The sequence below is a fragment of the Aquarana catesbeiana genome, linkage group LG06 (assembly GCF_042186555.1).
Source record: "Aquarana catesbeiana isolate 2022-GZ linkage group LG06, ASM4218655v1, whole genome shotgun sequence".
Classification (NCBI taxonomy): Eukaryota; Metazoa; Chordata; class Amphibia; order Anura; family Ranidae; genus Aquarana; species Aquarana catesbeiana.
The window spans coordinates 386,447,546-386,470,331 of record NC_133329.1 but is presented as its reverse complement, the minus strand read 5'-3'; the positions used below and the strand labels follow the sequence as shown (position 1 = coordinate 386,470,331).

The window sequence follows — 22,786 nt, the reverse complement described above, 5'->3', positions numbered from 1 at the left end:
AAAGAACTTTGAAGCAAAATTAGGGTCATGGTTCATCAATGCACCCTGCTCAGTGCCCATCCGCAGCCTCAACTTTCCAATCATTGCAGCGTCGCCAGTGTTGGATTATCCCTGCTGTCTCTGAGAGAAGAAGAGGAGCGAGCGCCGCTGAATTACACAGAGCCGCGATCTCCTGTGTACCCGATGCGCCGTCACTCACAGCCACGCCTCCTGGCCCTGCTCATATGATAGACAGAACAGTGGCCCAATGAGAGGCCAGGAGGCGTGGCTGTTTGTGACGGAGCTCCATTTACACAAGAGATTGCGGCTCTATGTAATTTAGCGGTGCTCGCGCCTCTTCCCTCAGACAGCAGGGCTCAGTGTACAACACGCACCCACGATTTTCACCTGATTTTAAGGGGGGAAAAAAGTGCATGTTATACGCAGATAAATACGGTACTTTGTTACTATGGCCTTGATTTCCATTATTTTCCAATGATTGCTATACTTCTTTCAATGGGAGTGCCCCTATGATTAGTAAGGGCTCTCTTCATTGGACAGGGGGAAGGTAGGTGGCAGAGCTTGTTCTGGATCTCTGGGATTCAAGGTTCCATCCACATTAGCACATCTCCAAAGTTGCACGATTTCCAGCCCAACTTTGGAGCACAACTTTTGGTGCAACTTTACATTCTCTATAGACAAAAATTTGCATCAAAAGTTGCACCTTTTCAAAGTCGCAACGATTTGTTCAGGTGTCATTGAAAAGAATGGGCTGCGACTTGTCATGTAACTTCGATGTCCAAAGTTGCAGGACAAGTCGCTCATGTGTGAATGGAGCTTAAAGTACCTATCGTCAAAGAGAAACAAAATCAGGAGGCACACAACAGTTTGCAAGTCAGTAAATGTGATATTGGGTAGCCCACTAACTGTTCAGAGACAATACTTTAAAAGCTAAAGTGTAAAACTTTGCAGTTTCACCTGAAGGCCTGGTTCACACTAGTGCAAATTCAAATGCTATGGAGTCGCACAGAATAGTATGACATGGAAAATCACATTGTTTTCAATGGTCTCCAATCACAGCAATGCGACTGACTCAGCATTGAGCAATTTTAGAAAAGGTTCCTGTGCTACTTAGCTGTGATTCCAGTGTCACTGAATATACAAGCCTTATCCAAGTAGCACTACATAATCGCAATGAACGTCAGATCAAAATCATCAAGGGGAAAAAAAAAAAAAAAAAACATGGAAATGCTATAGCTATAGTTATAGTTATATCTAACCAGTTGTGGTTAATTTTTCCATATCTCTATTTGGAAAAAAATAAACCATATGAGCCTCTCGCAATAATAATCTTCACATATAACCAAAGAAAATTGTGGAGTTGGAAAAAAAAAAACTGGTAAAAGTTTGTTGCAGAATAAGTAATATGACCCAAGCAGAAAAACATCTACCTCGATCACACCTTCATTATATAGGAAGCACATACACACAATATTACTAAATATTGAACCCTACGGACTAAGAGTGGGATGCAAATAAAGTTCATGTGCGTGTGTAAAAGGCAGGCGTCTCAATACTTTTGACACTAATATATACATGCACACACACACACGAGAACCAGTGCACGAATGTCTATTATTGCTTCTTTTTATGTGACGTACAAAAGATAAACACATATCGGCACTGCTTGACATTGACTACATAAAAAGCCAATGTCATTCACTAAGCTCGCGGTTCTATTGTTTGAAATCAGCGGCTGTCCAGTTGATGGTTTGTGGAAGACAATTACTTAGCCCGTGTCAAGGTTTAGTAAACAAACACGATTAACAGTATCTAATAAACTGGCTGGCTAACCAAGATGCGAAATTCATTTATGCCTCAGCTATTCTACTGCCAGAATCCAATCCAAAAAGATAAAAACATACAATACATTCTTAATTTAAAGCAGTATTAAACCCAAAAGGTAAACATTATATTGCAGCGTACCAATTCTTACATGTGAAGGCTGCATTTGTTTTCGTTTTTAGGCCTTCCTTTATATTATAGTCTGTTTTTCAACAGAACAAGCTGTTCTACAGATGTAGCAGTTAAAAAGTTGAGACAAACCATTTAACACTGACAAGGATGCTTACAGTGATCAGCTTTTTATCTAAAACCTTTATCCCAAGAAAAAAAAAATAAACAGTTGCTATAACAGATTAAAAACGATTAGTTTGGATTCATTTGGTCGGTATATTTAAATCTGCTAGTGCAGCTAACACTCCCCTCCACCCAGGCTGACAGGTGCCTATTGTGCTCCTTTATCCATAGTGGGGGGGCTCCAATATAGGAGTGTTACTGGCCAGATCTACAGGTGATAACAGAGGGGGGAAGAACGTCCCTTACATTGGAGGTCAGTGGGAAGAATGTTCCTTACATTGGTGGTCAGTGAGAAGAATTCTCCTTACATTGGTGATCAGTGGGAAGAATTCTCCTTACATTGGTGGTCAGTGAGAAGAATTCTCCTTACATTGGTGGTCAGTGAGAAGAATGTTCCTTACATTGGTGGTCAGTGGGAAGAAAGTTCCTTACATTGGTGGTCAGTGGGAAGAACCCCCCCCTTACGGACTGCTAAAATGATCATGGGCCAGAAACAAAACATGCTCATAACATTTTTATGCTTTGGCTAGAACAGGGAATTCCTAAAACCCATGTCAGGTTTTTCACAATCAGTGTCCCATTTGTGAAAATTTCCTGCATTTTCTGTTATGTTTTCAATCAGTGTTATTTATCCTATATAGTATTTTAATAGGATGGTATGGTTAAAGTACAGTATTAAATACTTTTATGTGGTATTAATTGCTGTTATTGGTAATATTTATTGTGAGCGTTGTATTGTCTTGTTGAATGTAATTGTATCTTTGTCATTTCCCTTTGGGATTAATAAAATAATCGTAACCTAAAAACAAAAACGACGCATTTCGGAGGCCAGAAAAACATTGGCTGTTTTTAGTGTCAATTTGGACTCCTATTTAGTCTGGTCCTACTTTCCATTGGTGCACGTTTCATTCTGGTAACCTGCTGGGTACCTGGGTTAACATTGAGTCTTCTGCTGTGGGTGCAGGCTGGGTAAGAGTCTGTCCTGACTCTATACAAGTTATAAGACCAAAGAAGTGTCCCAAACGCCGCACACCATGTAAAGCCACAATAGCAGCTTCAGCCAGGTCGGTCTAGGCCTAGAAGGAGATGGCTGAGGCTGCTATTACTTAGGCTTAGCATGGTGTGCGGCATTCGGGACACTTCTTTAGTCTTATAACCTGCCCTGTACACACAATTTACTACCCTGTCTGTTGTGAGCGGCCTAACCTGATCCAGTGAGCTCTCTGAATGTTGTTGCCCTCTCACAACTTTGTATGAGCTAACATCAAAGTTCCAGCACCTCTTGGGTGCTTTTCTTCATTGGAGACAATAAAAATCTGTCAGAGGTTTGAAGACTTTCCTACTCTAACCAAATCTAAGAAAAAAAATGATTTTAAATGGTTGAAACTACTTCTGTGTGTGAAGCTCTCCATCATAGTCAGTCACATGAAAAAACACATCTTTCTGAAACCCCCCATATTACCGCCCACATAACGTACTCCACAACCACCAATCGCTTCCTTCACGTCTGCCCATTTTAAATGTATTAAAGTTAAAAGTACATAAGAACAGGACAAATTACTCGTAATGGTACAGATTAAGATAGTGTGTACTAAATACACTATAGCGCTGGAAGAGGGGTCAACGCACCACCATAAAAACAGGGCTTTTTATTTTCCTCCCCCCCCCCCCCAATACTTTAAAGCCAAGAAAGGAAAGACATTAACTGGTCTGGAAACTATGCTGACATCTTAAAAGCACATTTCACCTAAAAAGCAGTCATTATGCTTGTGGAAGTTCTTAATGCATACATATTCTATATTACTTTACACTTAAATTGGCATGACTATTTGTGCAAGTCTGCAGTAAGCCTTTGATTAGTGCTATGGAAGTGGTAATGAGTATTCAGAGAGAACTGCTTTATTGACAAGGAGAAAAGGAATCTTACAATCCATTCCTTAGAGTGATTTGTTCATATTTTTTTTTATGTTTTCTGAAAGCTGAACCAACGTTCAATTCCAAGAAACACCACTTCTTACACTATGGCTAAATCAAAAAAAAAAAAACATATAAAATACAAAAAAGGTGCTTTACAGGACACTTTTAGGATTAAGGTTAATTATTTCCAACTCCGTTGGTTTCACCTTTGGAGTAAATCCTCAGATTTCTATAGGGCAATAATCCAAGACTGGAGACGTTTGGGGAGGCAACCATTAACCAGGGGGTCTCCCAACATTTCAGTCTGAGGGCCACATCATATCATTTACAAAACATTTGCAGGCAGAAAAAAAAAAAAAAAAAAAAAAAAACCCTTTAGAGTCCCCCCTTACATTATGGTCCCCATCAGAATCCCCCACCTAAATTGGGGTTGCCATCAGAGTCCCCCCCCCCCCCTTACAGCAGGTTTACAGCAGGTAAAAAGTCCTTTACATCAGAGTCCCTTGGTACACTGGGGGGGCTGAAGACTATATCATAGGCAGCTCCTGTTAACCTTAATACTTAGTCTTTGCATATTAATAATTTGGCAGTCACCCTAGCTGCAGGTCGAATAAAATCTTATAATGGGTCAGGAGACCCATGCTGACCCATGCTGTATGCAGGTGTCACTGAGCAGGCATGGCCAGCTGTGAAGAGGATTTCAGCCAAAGAACGTAAACATTGGAGATGGTAGTTATTGATCCAATTAGGGGTTGGGTAGGGTACCTTAGGTCAGGAGGGCTAGAGAGGGTGGATAAGAGTAAATTCAATAAAGATACACCAAGGCCTGCCATACACGGAGCAAATTTCTCTTCTGTAGCCAGGGGTCTCAGAAAATACATTTGCTTGATTCCCCCAATGAACAAATGCAGTGTTGATGTGGGAATCCCTCCTGCTAACCATTGTCTCCTCACGGCGAGGGAAGCCATCCCTGCTGGGAGAGGACCATGAATATTGCTAGTGGCTATAGCAGCTGCTAGCAATAATTGCAGGTAAAACCCTGCATGCTGGATGTACCCAAGTTGATAGATCAATCAACTTTGTACACATTTAGCCTGCCCATACATGGTCTGAATCTCGGCCAGTTCCTGTTGAACCGGCTGAGATTCGAACCATGTATGGCATGCCTTATGCTTCAAGGCAAATATCACAAACCTGCAGAGAAAAATTCACGCAGGATCGCTAAGGGCTTGTTCACACCATGGGGTTCATTTACCAAAACTGGAGAGTGGAAAATCTGGTGCAGCTCTGCATAGAAACCAATCAGCTTCCAGGTTTTTTTTTTTTTTTTTGTCAAAGCTTAATTGAACAAGCTCAAGTTAGTAGCCGATTGGCTACCATGCACAGCTGCATCAGATTTTGCACTCTCCAGTGTTCGTAAATCAACCCTTAAGTCTCTTTAGCTGCGTTTTTCACAAAACAAACTGCATGTTTGATGGGAAAAGGGGACATAGAAAACATAGGGTGGTGGTGTGCAGAAAAATTAAGCTCAAAAAGACATGGAGTAGAGCGGACCAGGAGGAGAGCGGACCAAAAAACAAACCTCATCAGCTCCCCCATTGTTCATTTAGTGAGATTTTGCTCATCTCTCAAGACAGATCCTGAAACATTTCGGTCAGCAATGGAGCAACACCATAGGGGTAAGCGAGTTATCGTTCATGACTGACCACAGAACAGGCAGTTGAGCACATCAATGATAGTGGGAGGTGGGGATGATACTATCATTTGACTTTCAGTGGATGGAATTGGGATGTGGTTTTTTTTCAGTGGAGCCTGGGTTTTACAAAAGGAAAAAAAAAAATGCTAGTAAAGCATCAGGTTTTTTTTTTTTTAGTTATCAGTTTTTTAGTTCACAGGAAGGGCTAAACAAAATGGCCCTGGCGCTATTTTTTTTTTTTTTTTAAGTTACTTAATTTCATAATGACCCCTAAAGGATAGTTGGGAAGCCCAAGTTGCCCATAAAACTGGTTAGGATCACCAGTTTGAAGGCGTTCTCCACCAAAAATGATTACAGTGACGTGGAAAGGGAAGCCTGTAATAGTCTAGGCTGAAGCACAGCTTCGCTTGGCTATGGCTTGTTGACCTTCATGAAGTGTTAGCAGGTATCAAAAACCCCACCACCTAATGACCAGCCAATCCAATTACTAACAAGGAGAAGATACATGAAGCAGGCAGCACTCCACATACATCTTTTATACGGTCAGTATCAGCACTGGGGCTGCCATGTTGGTGGTCAACTTGTGTGATACATAGGCAATCCTTCAGTTGCTTATGCCTCCTGCCTCATTCGTGGGTACAGGCGATGGTCACTACTGGTTTAACCCTAAGCAATTTTAAACGGAAGTGCCTCTTTACTGTGTAACACAAGTAGGAACACTAAATCAACACATGCTTATTACCTGTATGTCCAGCGGGCTGTCAGCTGTGGAGGGAGGAGGAGACTCTTCACAAACCGCCAGGCTTCGAACTAGCTTCAACTTTGAACTCGACTAAAGGAAGGTCAATTTACAACAGAACTGCAGGTCAGGAGCAGTGAAGCTTCAGGCTACAGAGCAAACTGCATTCAACTTGACAAAGTCCAGAAGCGTTGCAATTGCATAACAAAAATAGCACAGGCAACAAAAAGAAAACAAAAAAAAAAAAAAAAACAAACTTACTAAAAAAAAAAAAAAAAAAAAACACTCCATACACTAAAAAGTAGAATGATAACTGCAGGCAAACACACACAAGGTAAAAAATAATAATAAAACGGTGCATTAATGCCGAAACTGCACACAAAAACCATATAGCACGCCAGTATAAAGACAGCTACTATACCTTCGACCTTTTTCCTGTCTGCCCCAAAGGCTGCACTGGTCGCTATAAAGAGTGGGCACAATGACAATTCTTATTAACAGTACAAAACCTTGACAACAGAAGTTTTAAAACAAAGGCACACACAAATATAAATGTTGATCTCGTCACCATACGTAAAACATACATTTACTGAAGCAATTAAAAAAAAAATTATATTATATAATATAAAATTTTTATATTAAATATTATATAGGATTTATATAACGCCAACAGTTTGCGCAGCGGATTTTTCATCATTTCTATCAAATATCTAAAGTTATCAAAAAAAATAAAAAAATTCTTGTTAATTTTAAACGTCATCTGTAACGCCATTGTTGGTCCTGTTTAATTCTTCTGCAAGGGACGGTGACAAAGCGACAAGAAAAAAGGGACCGTAAACAAATGCTGCAACCATTGCTAAAAAGAATGGAGATGCTTGTGGGCACGTACATCCCCCCCCCCCCCTAAATGGTTGCAGCGGGACTAAATTGTGCCATATAATCAAGCTGAAAATCGGCATCCATTAGGTCCTTAATTGGCCTAACTAGTCAATATATCCTCAGATACCCATGTTAAAGAAAAACACCAGCAACGGCAGATTTCCATCAACAAAAGATCTTTTGCCTTAAACCGCTTTCAGGCAAGATTCATTAATCAGTTAATTTGTCCATTACTTTTATCATTCCCTTTTGTTCCTTGGTTTTATTTATTAGGTCTCCTGCATATACTGTACTCATCAATACTTTGCTTGAACTGGCCAATTAAAAATAACAAATTTACTAGCTAAACATCCTTTCACAAGATCTGGGTTTATCATATATTCGAACTTTAATAACTATAATTATTATATTATAACTAATATATGCTACTCCCGCTCTTGTTTCTGGAACATTATATTGTTTTGCACTTAAACGAATTTCCCATTTTTCCTGGGACAGGCAAGTTTTTTTTTTGTTTTTTTTTAATATAAACTTTTTTTTTTTTTTTTTTTTCCAATTAAAGAAAAGTTTAGTACACAAGAACATTTTAAAACAACAGGGGTATATTGCTAAAGTCATAGAGTTTTAAAAAAAAAAAAAAAAAAAAAAAAAAGGAGAAGCCCATTTTATACAGTAGGTTTTGACAAAATATTAGTATGGATAAATAATTATTCATAAAGATTAGTAACCTTACGTTTTAAAATATGGTCATTTCATTGAGGGTGGAAAGTCTGTTTCTAGAAGCTGACTTTTAAAAGTCAAAGTAGCAGTGAGCAATGTTATTTGATTAATTAGACTTAGGCTGGCCATACACAGTGAAAATTTCTTTCCTGCAACCACGGTGCAAATTTCTTTCCTGCAACTATGGGTTGCAGGAAATTAATTTGCACGATTCCCCCATGAAAACAGACAGTGCTGACAGGGGAATCAGCAAATTGTCTTCTCCTGGCAGGTGAAGCCGTCCCCATAAAGTGATTATCACTAGTGTCTATAGTAGCCACTAGTGATAACAGCGAGAGAACTCCGCAGGCTGGTTGTACCCAAGTTGATCAATCAACTTGGTACATTCAGTCTGTCCATTAAATATTTGAATGGCCGAGATTCGAACGGTCTATGGCCGGCCTTAGTATTTTATAAGGTTGGGTGAAAAAAAAGGAGATGGGAGAGAGAGGGACTGATGTGTGGAGGGGTAAAAGTTGGAGAGGTAACCACCTTTGAAAAAATGGGGGGGGGGGGGGGGGGGTCTGTCTCAGGGGTCTAGTCCCTCATTTGTGAGATAGTTTAATGTTCAAGTGCAAAGTTAATATGTTTAATATAGTTATCAATGTATTCTGGATGGATGGCCAAAGGGCCTCATTTTTTTTCATGTTGGTCCATGAGATTATGTCATCGTGCTCCAAGCTTCTCTATGAGATGAACATCATTTACATGGGAGTACAGATCTATCGGTGTGGGTGTCTTAGTCTGCTTCCACTTGAGGACCACAAGACTTCGGACTGCAATGAGGATGTGTTGTTTTTTTTCAAAATGGAGATGTCTTTGGGTGAAAGCCCAAGCATAAATGTGCAGAAATCTAAAAGTCAGGGGTTTGAGTCCCTGGCCAACCATGAATGATCTTTAACCAGCACCTATTTCAGAGTGCATCACACCAGTAGATGAAGGTCTATAAAAGAAAAAAAGAAAAAAAAAAAAAAAAAAAATCAACTATCTCCCCACCCCTTACTTAAAAAGGTCAAACAAAATGCAAAAACAAAAACCATTCGAATAATCCCTTTTCCATTTTTTTTTCTTTACAAAGCCAGCTTCTTTTCCAGTTGGCACCTTCTGTTTTGCTCCTCTATGTTGGATAATGATAACATTTTTTTTGACTGTTTTGCTGCATTATTCGTTCAATGAAGCGAGAATCACCAGCAAGCGTCGGGGAAAAAAATTAAATGATAAATGTTGATGCTTATCGTGACAGTTATCTCAAAATTTATACTAATTCTGCAGGCTTGATGTGTCAATTCCGTAGGTAGGACACTTCCTATATTGCGTTGAGAAATGAATAGGCTGTCATATTGTGAGGTTTTCAGAAAGGTTACAGAACGTGCTCTCCTGTGGAGCTGCTTACAGTAGCAGTATGCATAGACTGACGATTCAGTATTTCTCAGGCGGTTTTGCTATAAAAATGTCCCAAGAGTCAAACAAAATACAGTACAAGCAAGAGAAGCACGGACTCGGCAAAAAAGAATAATTATAATACGAATCCTGCTCGTATTCAGACACAAGCCAGGTTTCTCATAGCCTGCACCCCACAGGGTGTCAACGCTGACCGCTGTCACTACAGAGAGTATCGAAAACAAAATGAAGACGTGTAAAACAAGTCATCTCTCTGCAGATTGGCTCCAGGGGTGTCTTGGTGCATGAACTAACTGGAGGAAAAAAAAAAAAAGTGACAGCAGAAAAGGACAAGGCTTCATAATTCCCCTGCAAATCCACCATTGATTGGATGTATTCCCGATGAATTCACTCAATCCCTGGTGTCTTATAGAATGCCCTGATCTGAATATTACATAAATCCAGGTCTCGGTTTCAAAGCATGACCTTTGAGTGGCTCGATAATACTTGGAACACCTGCACAAAACACGACAATGTGCTACAAAGCCCCGGATTATCAACTGCTCTGCAGATAAAAACATAGGCATCCAGAGAGCAGGGATTTAGCTAGAAACTTGTGTGCGTGTGTTTTCAGAGCATACATTGTATGTGCTTATTGTGAACGGAAGCTGAAAGTAACTTTTGCCACACCTTTGACTTATTACTTGCTTGCGGTTTTGAAGTTTTGGGAAAATGGCAAATTCTTACGCTACTGGAATTCAGAAGTTAAACCCGTAAGAGCGGCACTAAAAAAATTGTTAATTCATCAATAATGTTTGAGCATTGTACATGCTGTCAATACTTCGGGTGTTAGGTAAGTTTGAGCATTACCCTGATCTTCATGTTCAAAACATATCACTCGTATTTTTCTCTACCATTATGATCGTTATTGACTTATTATAGATAGTTTTGCTCTCTAAAGTACTACTGAGAAAGTGGATATTACCTTGAATCATGTCGAGAAGATATGGATAAACTTTATGTGATAGACCATAAGTAACACCTTTTTGGTATCACTATGCAATTATCCACCAAATTGAGAGCGTTTTTAGTGCCTTTGAATTGGCACAATATCAATTATCAATTAGTTGCGATAAAATAATAATTTTAGACTATTCCTGTCTTGTTGTCCATGCAAGTACCATTAGTCCATACAGCCTCTAAATATATATTTTCAATAAACATTAAGGCCCCTTTCACTTTTGTGCAACTTGTCCAGCGACTTGGGACTGAGTACCGTTCATATCTGTGCGACTTCATGTCGCATCGACTTCAAAGTAGTTCCTGCACTACTTTGGTCCAACTTTGAAGTAACTTGAGGTCCTTAGACCGCAAGATTACACAGACATTGCTTCATGTCGCGTCAAAGTCATGCAACTTCTAGGTCATACAAGTGTGAAAAAGTGTTACTAAACCCAGGACCCTGCATTGACAATACCTGGTATCCCTCTGTACACAGAACTTAGAAATGCAATTATTTTATAACACAATGTGCAGGATTAACCACTGCGCAAAACAAGCATGTTTTCCTACATACTGTATGCTGGTGATAACTATTGTCACAACTGTACACAGTACATAGATAGATTCAAACTTGAACTTGAAAAATGACACAGTGACAGTCTGAATCTTAATGGTTTCTTATCCCACTAGGTCGCCCAGTGGACAAAGTAAAAAAAAAAAAAAAAAAGGCCTCTCCAGCCTGCATCTTTCACACTGCAGCGCTGTTAAAGCACCGGTTGTTTTTGTGGCACTTTTGCAGCGCTTTCCAGGTGCTAGCAGGGCTAATTAAGGGTATTGTAAAAAGTGACAAAAAAAAAAATCCAGTTTTGCGGCGTTTTCAAAATCACTTTTAATGCGCTTTGGAAGCACTGCCCATTCATTTAAACGGACAGGGGCTGCCCCAAAGATGCTGCTTGCAGGACTTGACCCTAACGTTCCACAAGCGCACCGCCCGAGTGTGAAAGCACTCATTGCACAGAATGAGAGGCAGTTTCCAGGCGCTTTTTAGAGGCTATTTCTAGCGCTAAAACGCCTGAAAACTGCCTCAGTGTGAAAGTGTTCTTATGCTGTACCCCTGCATGGGTGAATGTCTGTCAAGATAATATGCATTTTTTCTTTGCAATAAAAATGATTGTACCAGAATCTGAATGGTTTCTACGGGGTAATACAAACTGCCTTCATTGCAGATCTTTCCAACTATGACATCCTGTCTACCCCCAACCTCCCCCTCCAATTACAGACAACCAGTGAACCTAAAATATAAAAATGGGCCAATTTAGATTACGGAATAAAAGGATCTCTCTCTTTATTAGTGGCAGTGTCTGGAGACATTTTATATATACAATATACACAAGAAGAAACTGTTATGAGTCCTACCTCCCATGTACACAAGGTGGAACTATACAGATTTCTGAGGTTTCTACATCCCATGTACACAAGGAACTGTAATGCCGCGTACACACTATCAGAATTTCGGCCCGCAAAAGACAAATGAGAGTTCTTCCATCGGAAAACGTGACCGCGTGTATGCTCCATCGGTTTTTTGCTGGCTGAATTCCAGCCAGCAAAAGATTGAGAGCATGCTCTCAATTTTTCAGTCGGGAAAAGTTCCTATCTGAAAATGTGATCGTCTGTGGCCATTCCGACGCGCAAAATTCCTACTCATGCTCGGAAACAATTCGACGCATGCTCGGAAGCATTGAACTTCATTTTCTCGGCTCTTTGTAGTGTTGTACGTCACCGCGTTCTTGACAGTCATAAGTTCAGTGAACTTTTGCGTGACCGTGTGTATGCAAGGCAAGCTTGAGCGGAATCCCATCGGAAAAGCCGTCATATCTTTTTCCGACGAGAAGTCCGATCGTGTGTACGCATCATAAGACTTATTCCTGGTCCTACCTCTCCTCTACATTACAAAAAACTTTTCCGCGGAGGAGATTTATGCCAACCTATACATACCAGACAGCGTTCATTTAATATATGGCAGATTCCAAAATTTTGCCGGTGCCCGTTAAAGAAAAAAAAAAAAAATTGCCCGACTAACCCTACCAAGTTGTGCCACCAACAAACGAATATATTTGTTAAACAAATATCAGAAAAGAACAAAATCAACCTACCAAAAACAAGAAAAGTTTAAGTGTCAAAACTAAACCTTCACGTGCAATGCCTGACAAACAAAAAACCTAGAAAAACCAAGACTATTGGAGATCACACATCAGACAGACAGCAGAACTGCAAACTTTTCGCTTAGAAGTTATTCATAAATAGAGGTCGACCGATATGGGTTTTTCTCTGGCCGATGCCAAAGCCGATATTTAGAAATCGCGGTGGCCGATGGCCGATATATGATGCCGATTTTTTTGGGCCGATATATTAGGCCGATTTTTTTTTTTTTTTTTTTTTTTTTCCCCTTCATCTCATAAAATCTAACATCTTTCACACTGGGGCGTTTTTCAGGCGCTTTTGGGCTAAAAATAGCGCCTGTAAAACGGCTCCCCTGCAGTCTCAGCGTGAAAGCTCGAGTGCTTTCACACTGAGGCGATGCGCTGGCAGGATGTTAAAAAAAAGTCCTGCAAGCAGCATCTTTGGAGCGGTGTATACCGCTCCTCCACCACTCCTGCCCATTGAAATGAATGCGCACCGCTGCCGAAGCGCCTGCAAAGCGTTTCGGCAGCAGCCCTTTAGGGGCGCATTTAACCCCTTCTTCGGCCGCTAGCTGGGTTATAAGTGCCCTGCTAGCAGCAGAATAGCGCCACTAAAATGACGGTAAAGCGCCGCTAAAATTAACAGCGTTTTACCGTCAACGCCTGCCCGCTCCAGTGTGAAAGTAACCTTAAGTAATAAGTGATACAGAAAATTTTTTATTTTTAAACATTTATTAAACAAAACAAACCTCCAATCAGTTCACTTGTATGTAGAATTTAGATTAATATTTAAGATATAGTTATTTTTTTTTAAATACACAAAAACAGGTAATCAAAACTTTTGGATGAAAAAAAATGGGCTAACTTCACTGCTTTTTTTTTTTTTTTTAATTTCATTAGTGTATTTTTTAAAAAAAAAAATTGCGTTTGAAAGACCGCTGCGCAAATACCGTGTGACATAAAATATTGCAACAACCGCTATTTTATTCCCTAGGGTCTCTGCTAAAAAAATATATATATATAATGTTTGGGGGTTCTAAGTGATTTTATAGCAGAAAATACAGGATTTTTACTTGTAAGCAACAAGTGTCAGAAAAGATTTAGTCTTTAAATGGTTAAACTGAAAACTTCTCCACGGAGTTCAGTCTATTGATAAAGAACCTGAAAGAGATACAATGTATCTTCTTATCAGACTTGGCAGGCTGCCCAGAGGAGGAGAGAAGATAACTTCAGACAACTTGCAATTGACTTCTATTACAGAAGTCATTTGCAAGTCCCGCTGAATCGGCTTTTTTTTATCAGCACAATCGGCCGATGCCGATTAAGTAAAAAAAGCCAAATATCGGCCGATATATCGGCCGGCCGATATATCGGTCGACCTCTATTCATAAACTGTCACTTCAAAATGATCGATCTTCTAGTCTCCCAGACCTGCGAGGACTTTCAGGTCACCGCAGGGCACAGTAGCGATGTGGAGGTTGGCAAGAGAAACCACCGAGCACATGTGGGAACCAGAAATGCAACACTCTGGAAGTGTCCGTTTCTTGTAGGCTGTGCCTATTTGCACTAGTGAAATGAAAATGTTACAGGGAACTTGGCTGTTGGTATTGTCACTGCTGATTCACAAGCCTGTGGCCTGTTTATCACCTGGCAAACCCTAGTCCTGCACACTGCTTTCTGGTTGGCACTGCCTTTGTTGTTGAAACCCTCCTACTAGGAGCTGCAGTGTCTAGGAGGTACAAATGAAGGAAGATTTGGTTCAGTCAGGGAAGGTAAAAAGGTCTTTTTTTGGTTTTCTTTTTACCTTAAGAGGCTTGTGCATCAAATAGTAACTCCATTTGGTACTACTGCCATTTTCCTGAAGCCCAGAGCCCCTGAACGGTTTCAAAAAACAGTTAAAGAGCAGTTTCACCCAGAAGTGGGACTTCTGCTTATATGCCCTCCCCCCCCCCCTTCTGGTGTCACATTTGGCATCTTTCAGTGTCCCCTTACTCACTTCCGGGAGATCAGGTCGCTGCCCATCTCCCGGAAGTTCGGCCCCCCTCCTCCTTCACCCGCCACCAGGCCAATTAGAGAGTGCAGCACGCTTTATGCATGTGCAGCAGGGAACCAGCCAGTGAAGACGAAAGGCTTTATTGGCTGGTTCCCTTACCAGGAATGGTGGTAGCAGCACCCGGGAGTCGAACCAAAGATCAGCTGGGTGCCGACATCGCAGGCTCCCTGGACAGGTAGTGCCCTAATATTAAAAATCAGCAGCTACAGTATTTGTAGCTGCTGACTTCATTTTTTTTTTTCACCCAGGCTGCACCTCCTCCTTAAGTTACATTACTAGAATGCTGGGATTGCTAACTGGCACATTTGGTTGTGTCCTCAACCAAACTCAAACCATCAAATGGCTGCTGTCATAACTGATCACCACGGCAACTGAAGATCAAACAGAAGCAGCTTCCTTGGCTGCAAGGCTACTCTGGGGCGGGGAAGTGTTAGCTGTAAAGTTTAGCAGTGCTTTTAACCCCCACTAGCGGCCGAGGAAAGGGTTAAAAGGGCCCGTGTTGCGGCACTGCCGAAGAGCTTTGCAGGCGGTTCGGCAGAGCTGCCCATTCATTTCAATGGGCAGGGCATTTTGGAAGCGTTGTATACACGGCTCCCGCACCAGCCCAAAGACGCTGCTTGCAAAACTTCTTTTACCCCATGTTGCAAGCGCACCGCCCCAGTGTCAAAGCACTCAGGATTGCACACTAGGGTGGCATGGGATGCGCTTTTCAAGCGCCATTTTTAGTGCTAAAAGGCATGAAATGCGCCCCAGTGTGAAAGGGGTCTAAAGGATAGAAGGGTTTAGTTCTGCTTTAAGGCTGTCAAAAGATCGGCCTCTACAGACTCAGCAGTGCCTAAAAATGCCTAAAATTGGGAGCAACTGAGCATGTGCAGAGCAGGATGAAACCGTGCATTACTGGAATTTTAACAGTATATGCACTTCTATTTAAATGGTTTTACCTAGCTATACCTGCAAAAGGGGCCAACACGAAATCATCTAGCAGGACTTAATTTTCTGAATCGTAAAGCAAAAGAACTTCTTTCTAGGTGAGGGAGGAGTTTTTCCAATCTACCGCGTCTGATATAAAGCCTAAGCAAATATCACATGGTCTCTGGTCTAAAAGAACTATGGCTGTTTCATATCATTAGCGCTCAGACAAATCCTGATTTTGTATTTTCTGTAGATAAAAAAAACCTTGTTTGGTTGATGAGCAGGAAGATGAAAGAGGATCAGCAGGGAAGAAGCACTACTAAGCAGTAAACCGTGTCTGCATCATTGATAATCAAATATGGCAGCCCCATCAACAGCTATAAACTATACAGAAACCCAATTTAATATATGAATATGCAGCAATTAGGTCATTAACAAATATTTGACTATTTTTATAAAAACGAGGAGAGAAAGAAAAAAAAAAAAAAAAAAAAGAAGAAAAGAGAAAGAAAGAAAAGAGAAAGAAAGAAAAGAGAAAGAAAGAAAAGAGAAAGAAAGAAAAGAGAAAGAAAGAAAAGAGAAAGAAAGAAAAGAGAAAGAAAGAAAAAAGAGAAAGAAAGAAAAAAGAGAAAGAAAGAAAAGAGAAAGAAAAGAAAAGAGAGAAAGAGAGAAAAGAAAAACTCACAAAGAAAAGGATAAGAAAAAAAAAAAAAGTCTGCTTGCTCAGCAGGGGATCTCTCTGCTGGGCAGGCGTATGACAGGTCCGTGTCAGCTCTGCCACAGTCCTACTTTCCTCTATGGGGCAATTGAATGGAAAAATGGACTACCTGTACCATCCAATACACAAGACGGATGGGGAATAGGACGACCAGCTGTCTGTTTTTGGCAGACCGGATGGCGGTGGAGGTCAGCGGACATGTGTCCGCTGACCTCCACCGCTCCATAGAAGAGACTGGAGGGTCAAATCAGGTCCGCCTGAAAAACTGACAGGTGGACATGATCGGAAAGCCTGTGTGAAAGGGGCTTAAATAATTCAAGTGGTACTTTAGGAACTTACAGGAAAACTGCCAAATACACAGTTGATAAAAACATTTTATATATTTATATTTAATATATATATATTTAGCAATAATTAGCAACCAGATTCCATTTATCAGTGTAGAACAGGAGATTGAAAAGGTAGGTTCCCAGTCACTAGGTGTTAGCAGTGCTCTAAGTCAGGGGTGTCCAACCTGCAGCTCACAGGACACATGAGGCCCAAGATGGCTATAAAATGTGGCGCAACATAAAATTATAAAACTTCTTAAAAAATGTCTTATTTTAAGTAAAATGCATTTACACTTGCAGCCGAAGAAAAAAAGTTAGCAAGTGTCTCTTATCTGAGCTTTTAGTTCCATCTTCCGAAAGAAAAAAATCTCTCACTTTCTACAATCATGCCTTATACATGCCATCAGTTTTCGGCAGCACCTAGATTTGTGAGCAACCATTTTCAAGGATGAAGGGCAAAATTAGAACCAAAATATCTGATGAGCACCTTGAGAACTTATTGAGAATTGCTACTACATCCCTCCATCCAGATATTGATAGGTTAATTTATCAAAATCAGTGTCAAATTTCGCACTAGTTTTATGTTGCCCTCTTCAAAAGGTTGGACACCCCTGCCTTAAGTGGATGACGTCAAGCTTGTTCTGTGCAGGGTTTAATAAATGGTTGTAGTCCTAAGATTGTTTTCAGCTATTTTTTCATTCTCCTTTCCGCATCTCATTGCTACTGATCTCTTCCAGCTTCTTTAAGCCACTTTCAGTCTATATGCGCTCAGTTCAGTGAAGGATGCATGTGAACGGTCTGGACAACAGTGGATCTGACCCGCACATTGTGTCAGCACTGCCATTTCTAGCTTCCATCAGGGGACAATGTGACAGGAAGCACAAAAGGTACAACTATAATGGTGTCACAAAAACAGTTAGAGCCTCAACAAGGATCTTCATGGTAGGATCACCACGTATCATTTAAACCCAATTACTGCTGCATGTATATAATTGGCCGATTGGTAGCCACATGGTACTGGAGGGATATTTAAAAAGCACTGTACTGCAAATTAACATTTTGCACGCACACAATGCCCATGACAGCACAGATGGTCAATCACAGCTCTCTCCGATCTTAACAGTACTACAGTTTACATTTGAGAACCCGCCCCTTCCTCTCATAATGGAAGGAGAGGAAAGAATTCCATTAAATGCTCATATACAGTCAGGTCCATAAATATTGGGACAGCTACACAATTCTAATCTTTTTGGCTCTATACACCACCACAATCTAATTGAAATGAACAAGATGTGCTTTAACTGCAGACTTTCAGCTTTAATTTGAGCGTATTTACATCCAAATCAGGTGAACGGTGTAGGAATTACAACAGTTTGTATATGTGCTTCACACTTTAAGGGACCAAAAGTAATGGGACAGATTAACAATCATCGATCAAACTTTCACTTTTTAATACTTGATTGCAAATCCTTTGCAGTAAATTACAGCCTGAAGCCTGGAACACATAGACATCACCAGACGCTGGGTTTCATTCCTGGTGATGCTCTGCCAGGCCTCTACTGCAACTGTCTTCAGTTCCTGCTTGTTCTTGGGGCATTTTCCCTTCAGTTTTGTCTTCAGCAAGTGAAATGTATGCTCAATCGGATTCAGATCAGGTGATTGACTTGGCCATTGCATAACATTCCACTTCTTTCCCTTAAAAAACTTTGGTTGCTTTCGCAGTATGCTTTGGGTCATTGTTCATCTGCACTGTGAAGCGCCGTCCAATGAGTTTTGAAGCATTTTGCTGAATATGAGTAGATAATATTGCCCGAAATACTTCAGAATTCATCCTGCTGCTTTTCCATTGGCAGCCATACATGCCCACGCCATGACACTACCACCACCATGCTTCACTGATAAGGTGGTATTCTTTGGATCATGAGCAGTTCCTTTCCTTCTCTATACTCTTCTCATCACTCTGGTACAAGTTGATCTTGGTCTCATCTGTCCATAGGATGTTGTTCCAAGGCTTTTTTAGTTGTTGTTTGGCAAACTCTAATCTGGCCTTCCTGTTTTTGAGGCTCACCAATGGTTTACATCTTGTGGTGAACCCTCTGTATTCACTCTGGTGAAGTCTTGTCTTGATTGTTGATATTGACACACATACACCTACCTCCTGGAGAGTGATCTTGATCTGGCCAACTGTTGTGAAGGGTGCTTTAACCAGGGAAAGAATCCTTTGGTCATCTACCACAGTTGTTTTCTGTGTTCTTCCGGGTCTTTTGGTGTTGCTGAGCTTACCGGTGCATTCTCTCTTTTTAAGGATGTTCCCAACAGTTGATTTAGCCACACCTAATGTTTTTGCTATCTCTCTGATGGGTTTGTTTTGTTTTTCAGCCTAATGGTGGCTTGCTTCACTGATAGTGGCAGCTCTTTGGATCTCATACTGAGAGTTGACAGCAACAGATTCCAAATGCAAATATTACACTTGAAATTAACTCTGGACCTTTTATCTGCTCCTTGTAAATGGGATAATGAGGGAATACCACACACCTGGCCATGGAACAGCTGAGCAGCCAATTGTCCCATTACTTTTGGCCCCTTAAAAAGCAGGAGGCACATATTACAAACTGTTGTAATTCCTACACCGTTCACCTGATTTGGATGTACATACCTTCAAATTAAAGCTGAAAGTCTGCAGTTAAAGCACATCTTGTTTGTTTCATTTCAAATCCATTGTGGTGTGTATAGAGCCAAAAAGATTAGAATTGTGTCGATGTCCCAATATTTATGGACCGGACTGTATTTGGGTAGACAGCAGCAGGTTGTGGGGGGGGGTTGAGTGGCAGCTTAAATGTTATGTTATTGTTAGATAATTTTTAAACCCCATTATCCCTGTGCCCTTCCTTTCCATCCTGTCTCTATAGAGCCTGTGTTTTTTTTTTTTTTATTTTTTTTTTTAAACAAGCATGTCATAATTACCTGCTCTGTGCAGTGGTTTTGCATAGAGCAGCCCCGATCCTCCTCTTCTCAAGTCCCTCGCCGGCATTCCTGGCCCCTCCCTCCTGCCAAGTCAGCCAAGCAGGCTCACTCCCGAGCTGCGGCTCCACATGTCCATTCACACACAGGGCCATGGCTTGGCCCCACCCCCTCTCCTCATTGGCTTACTGGCTGCGATTGCCAGCAGCAGGAGCCAATGGCTCCCATTGTTGCCTCAGCCAATGAGAAGCGAGTCCCTCAAGAGCTGAGGCTCTCGTGCAGATCTCTGGGTCGAGATGGAGCTCAGGAAAGTATTAGGAGGGGCTGCATAAAGTGGTTCTAAAGGCTCAAGGTTTTTTTTTTTACCTTCATGCATTCTAACACCTTCACCTCCCATAACCTAACACCCCCCCCCCCATCTTCATCATCCCACAGTATGTGACCTGTACATTAACTCTACCTCATTCTTGCTCTGTTTAGAACCTGTACTATTAACCCCTTTACCACTTTTTCCCTTTGTGTATGACCTGTACATTATTGATACACTATCTAGTGCATGATCACCAAGATCCATTTTTTAACCACTTCAATACTAGCATGTTTCTTTATTCCCAAGCAGGTAACAAAAATTAAATCAGCTTGGGCTGTCCATTTTCAAAAAAGGAGTAATTTTGGAGTGTGCTTCCACTGCCCTGGCAATTTTAGAGGGGAAAAAAAAAAAAAAAAAAAAAAAAAAAAAAAAAAAAAAAACACAAAAAAACTTAGTCTAAGAAAATGGTATAAAAACGCGTTTCATGATTAGTAGTTATCAAATGGTCATACACCTGAAAACTGAAAAATAGCCTGTTAATGAAGGAATATTACAGGCTTGCACTCAAGGGGTTATTGAAAGCTGCAGATTTAAAATGATTACAAAACTACCTTTGATAGATTATACTAAAGCTTACATGAGATTTTAGTTATTGGACTTAATTCTACTTTAATCAAATGCAAATTTTTTGTGACCAACATGGAGATTAAACATTTTAGGAATAGTTTTTAATCGGGGGGGAATGACATCAGCTAAGGCTGTCACTGCAGACCACTATACTCACTGGTAATGAGGGGGAAAAAGCAAAAGTCAAACTACTATTGTTCCATTCTATTAATACCCGTCACTGCAAACCTTACTCCGAAACTTCACCTAATCCATCATCGGCCCGAGAGTGATGTCCAAGAAACAATGGCTTTCAGCCAGCTATCCATGTAGGAGAGAGGATATTTATTTACACACACATATCCATCCATCCATATACACACACACACACACACACACACACACACTTCCAAAACCGCCAAATGTTTTAAAATTCGAAAAATAAAACATACCATTGGCTTTCAGTATTCAATAGAGCCAATGAACCTTAAAAGTGTCAGACCACTGAAAGTAGATATTTCAGCTATTGGTAGAAGCCGCCAGATGAATAACCCCCCCCCGCCCCCACCTCATTATCTCTCTCTGCTGCAGTCTTTACAAGGCAGTCTCACTCGCTTTTTCATTTTACACTACAAGGAATGTAGCCGGATGATAGACTTTTTGGTTGAGTGGGGGTGGGGACATCACTACTGGACTCAGATGAAGGGTTTGTCAATTTGAGGTGCATCTGAGAACCTTCTGAGCTGCGAGCATCCACTTGTATGGGGTTAACAAACAAAAACCCTATACTCACCTAGGTGGATGCAGCATCGATCCCATTCTATATCTGTCCCCCTTGACCTCTACACTGAGAGCTGAGCAAGCAAACACAGCTAATCGCTCAGTTCTCCCCTCTGCTCTGAGCAGAGAGCTGGGACTGTCAGTCACCGGCTCTCTGCTCCGCCAGCGCTTGCTGGAGCACTGGGCTGTGGAGAAGATAGAGCAGCTGGCTCAGTCTCCCAGCGACGCAGCCGAGAGGCTGAGCCAGCTGCCGGACCAGGGATCTGGGTGGATCCCAGCTGTAAAGTCAAGATCTTTGCCCAGCCTAGACCTACTGAGTGTCAGCCTAAAATGGGTCACAGGAGTACAGAACGAACTGCACTCCTGTGATCCATAGAAGTATAGCCGTTTGACTGGCTAAGCCGCAATGACGTCACTCCCACACATGCGCATTGGATTCACAGCCACAGCACAGCTCGCTTAATGGAAGGCATATCTTCCATTGAGAGCACAGTGTGCATGCAACCCAACATTTTTTACTCTAGGAGTGCTCATCTGGCAATAAAAATCTATGCTGAGCATCCCAGAAAAAACCAAGCTGAGCACCGAAGTCTATTTTCAGTGTATAGAAGGGTTTACTGTACATTACATACCTGCAAAGCAATGGCTGATGTTACCGCTGTTCAGTCAAACAAGCCTCCCTCAACCCTTTTCACATTAAATAGCCCTTAAAATAATTTTCAGGTTTCAGGGAACCACTGCAAAAATTACTATGTCCACAGCTCCCAGAACATTAGTGTGGTGGTCAGTGGAAAGAATGCCCCTTGCATTGGTGGTCACTGTTAAGAATACTCCATCTTACTGATCACCAAAAAGATTGTCATAATTTTTAACTTACCTGAGAGACAGGGATTGCTTATTGCTCGAGGAACCCTTGGCAATTTCTAGTCTAGAGTAACCCAGGTTGATAAAGACTGGGTCAAACACTAAAAAGATAAGTGACCATCTCACGTTTGCAGTTTATCCTATTTCTAAAGCGAAACTAAACCCTTTTATTCTTTTCAGCCAAGGAAGCTGCCATCTTAGCCTCTGTTTGATCAGCAACTGCCATGGTGTTCCGCATTTGATCAGTTATACCTCCAGCTTTTTGATGGTTTGACAGCTTGGTTGAAAGCACAAGCAAATTTGACCGTTAGATTCCTGGCATGCCCAGGAATGCTAACAATTTTTTGGAAACCATTAAATTGATGGGTTTAGTTCCACTTTAGGATGACTTTGCCAGCAAAAGCATCACGTGCGCCAACTGTGTCACTTCAGTTAGCGACCGACAGCTGTAATTTACTACAACCTCAATTCATAAAGCGTTTGAGGATCTAAAAGCATGCCAAAAACGCAGGTCGAAAAAAAAAATCCCATCTACTTTAACCGAGGCGCACACACGGCAATTTCTTTGGAAATGCAGTGTTTG

At 41.1% G+C, this 22,786-nt stretch overlaps 1 protein-coding gene across 9 annotated transcripts in view; it reads right to left on the bottom strand.

The window, feature by feature from the left end:
• Nucleotides 1-22,786, bottom strand: part of R3HDM1 (R3H domain containing 1) — a 221,923-nt gene that overhangs the window by 82,609 nt on the left and 116,528 nt on the right. For 8 of the 9 annotated variants that reach the window (XM_073634292.1, XM_073634298.1, XM_073634291.1 and 5 more), the window contains 2 exons: nucleotides 6,892-6,933; nucleotides 6,474-6,563 (listed from right to left, as the gene is read on the bottom strand). The exons of the other annotated variant lie outside the window; for it this stretch is intronic. In XM_073634292.1, the coding sequence (XP_073490393.1) occupies nucleotides 6,474-6,563; nucleotides 6,892-6,933 (132 nt within the window). The remainder of the gene's footprint in view (nucleotides 1-6,473; nucleotides 6,564-6,891; nucleotides 6,934-22,786) is intronic. 9 annotated transcript variants of the gene reach the window in all.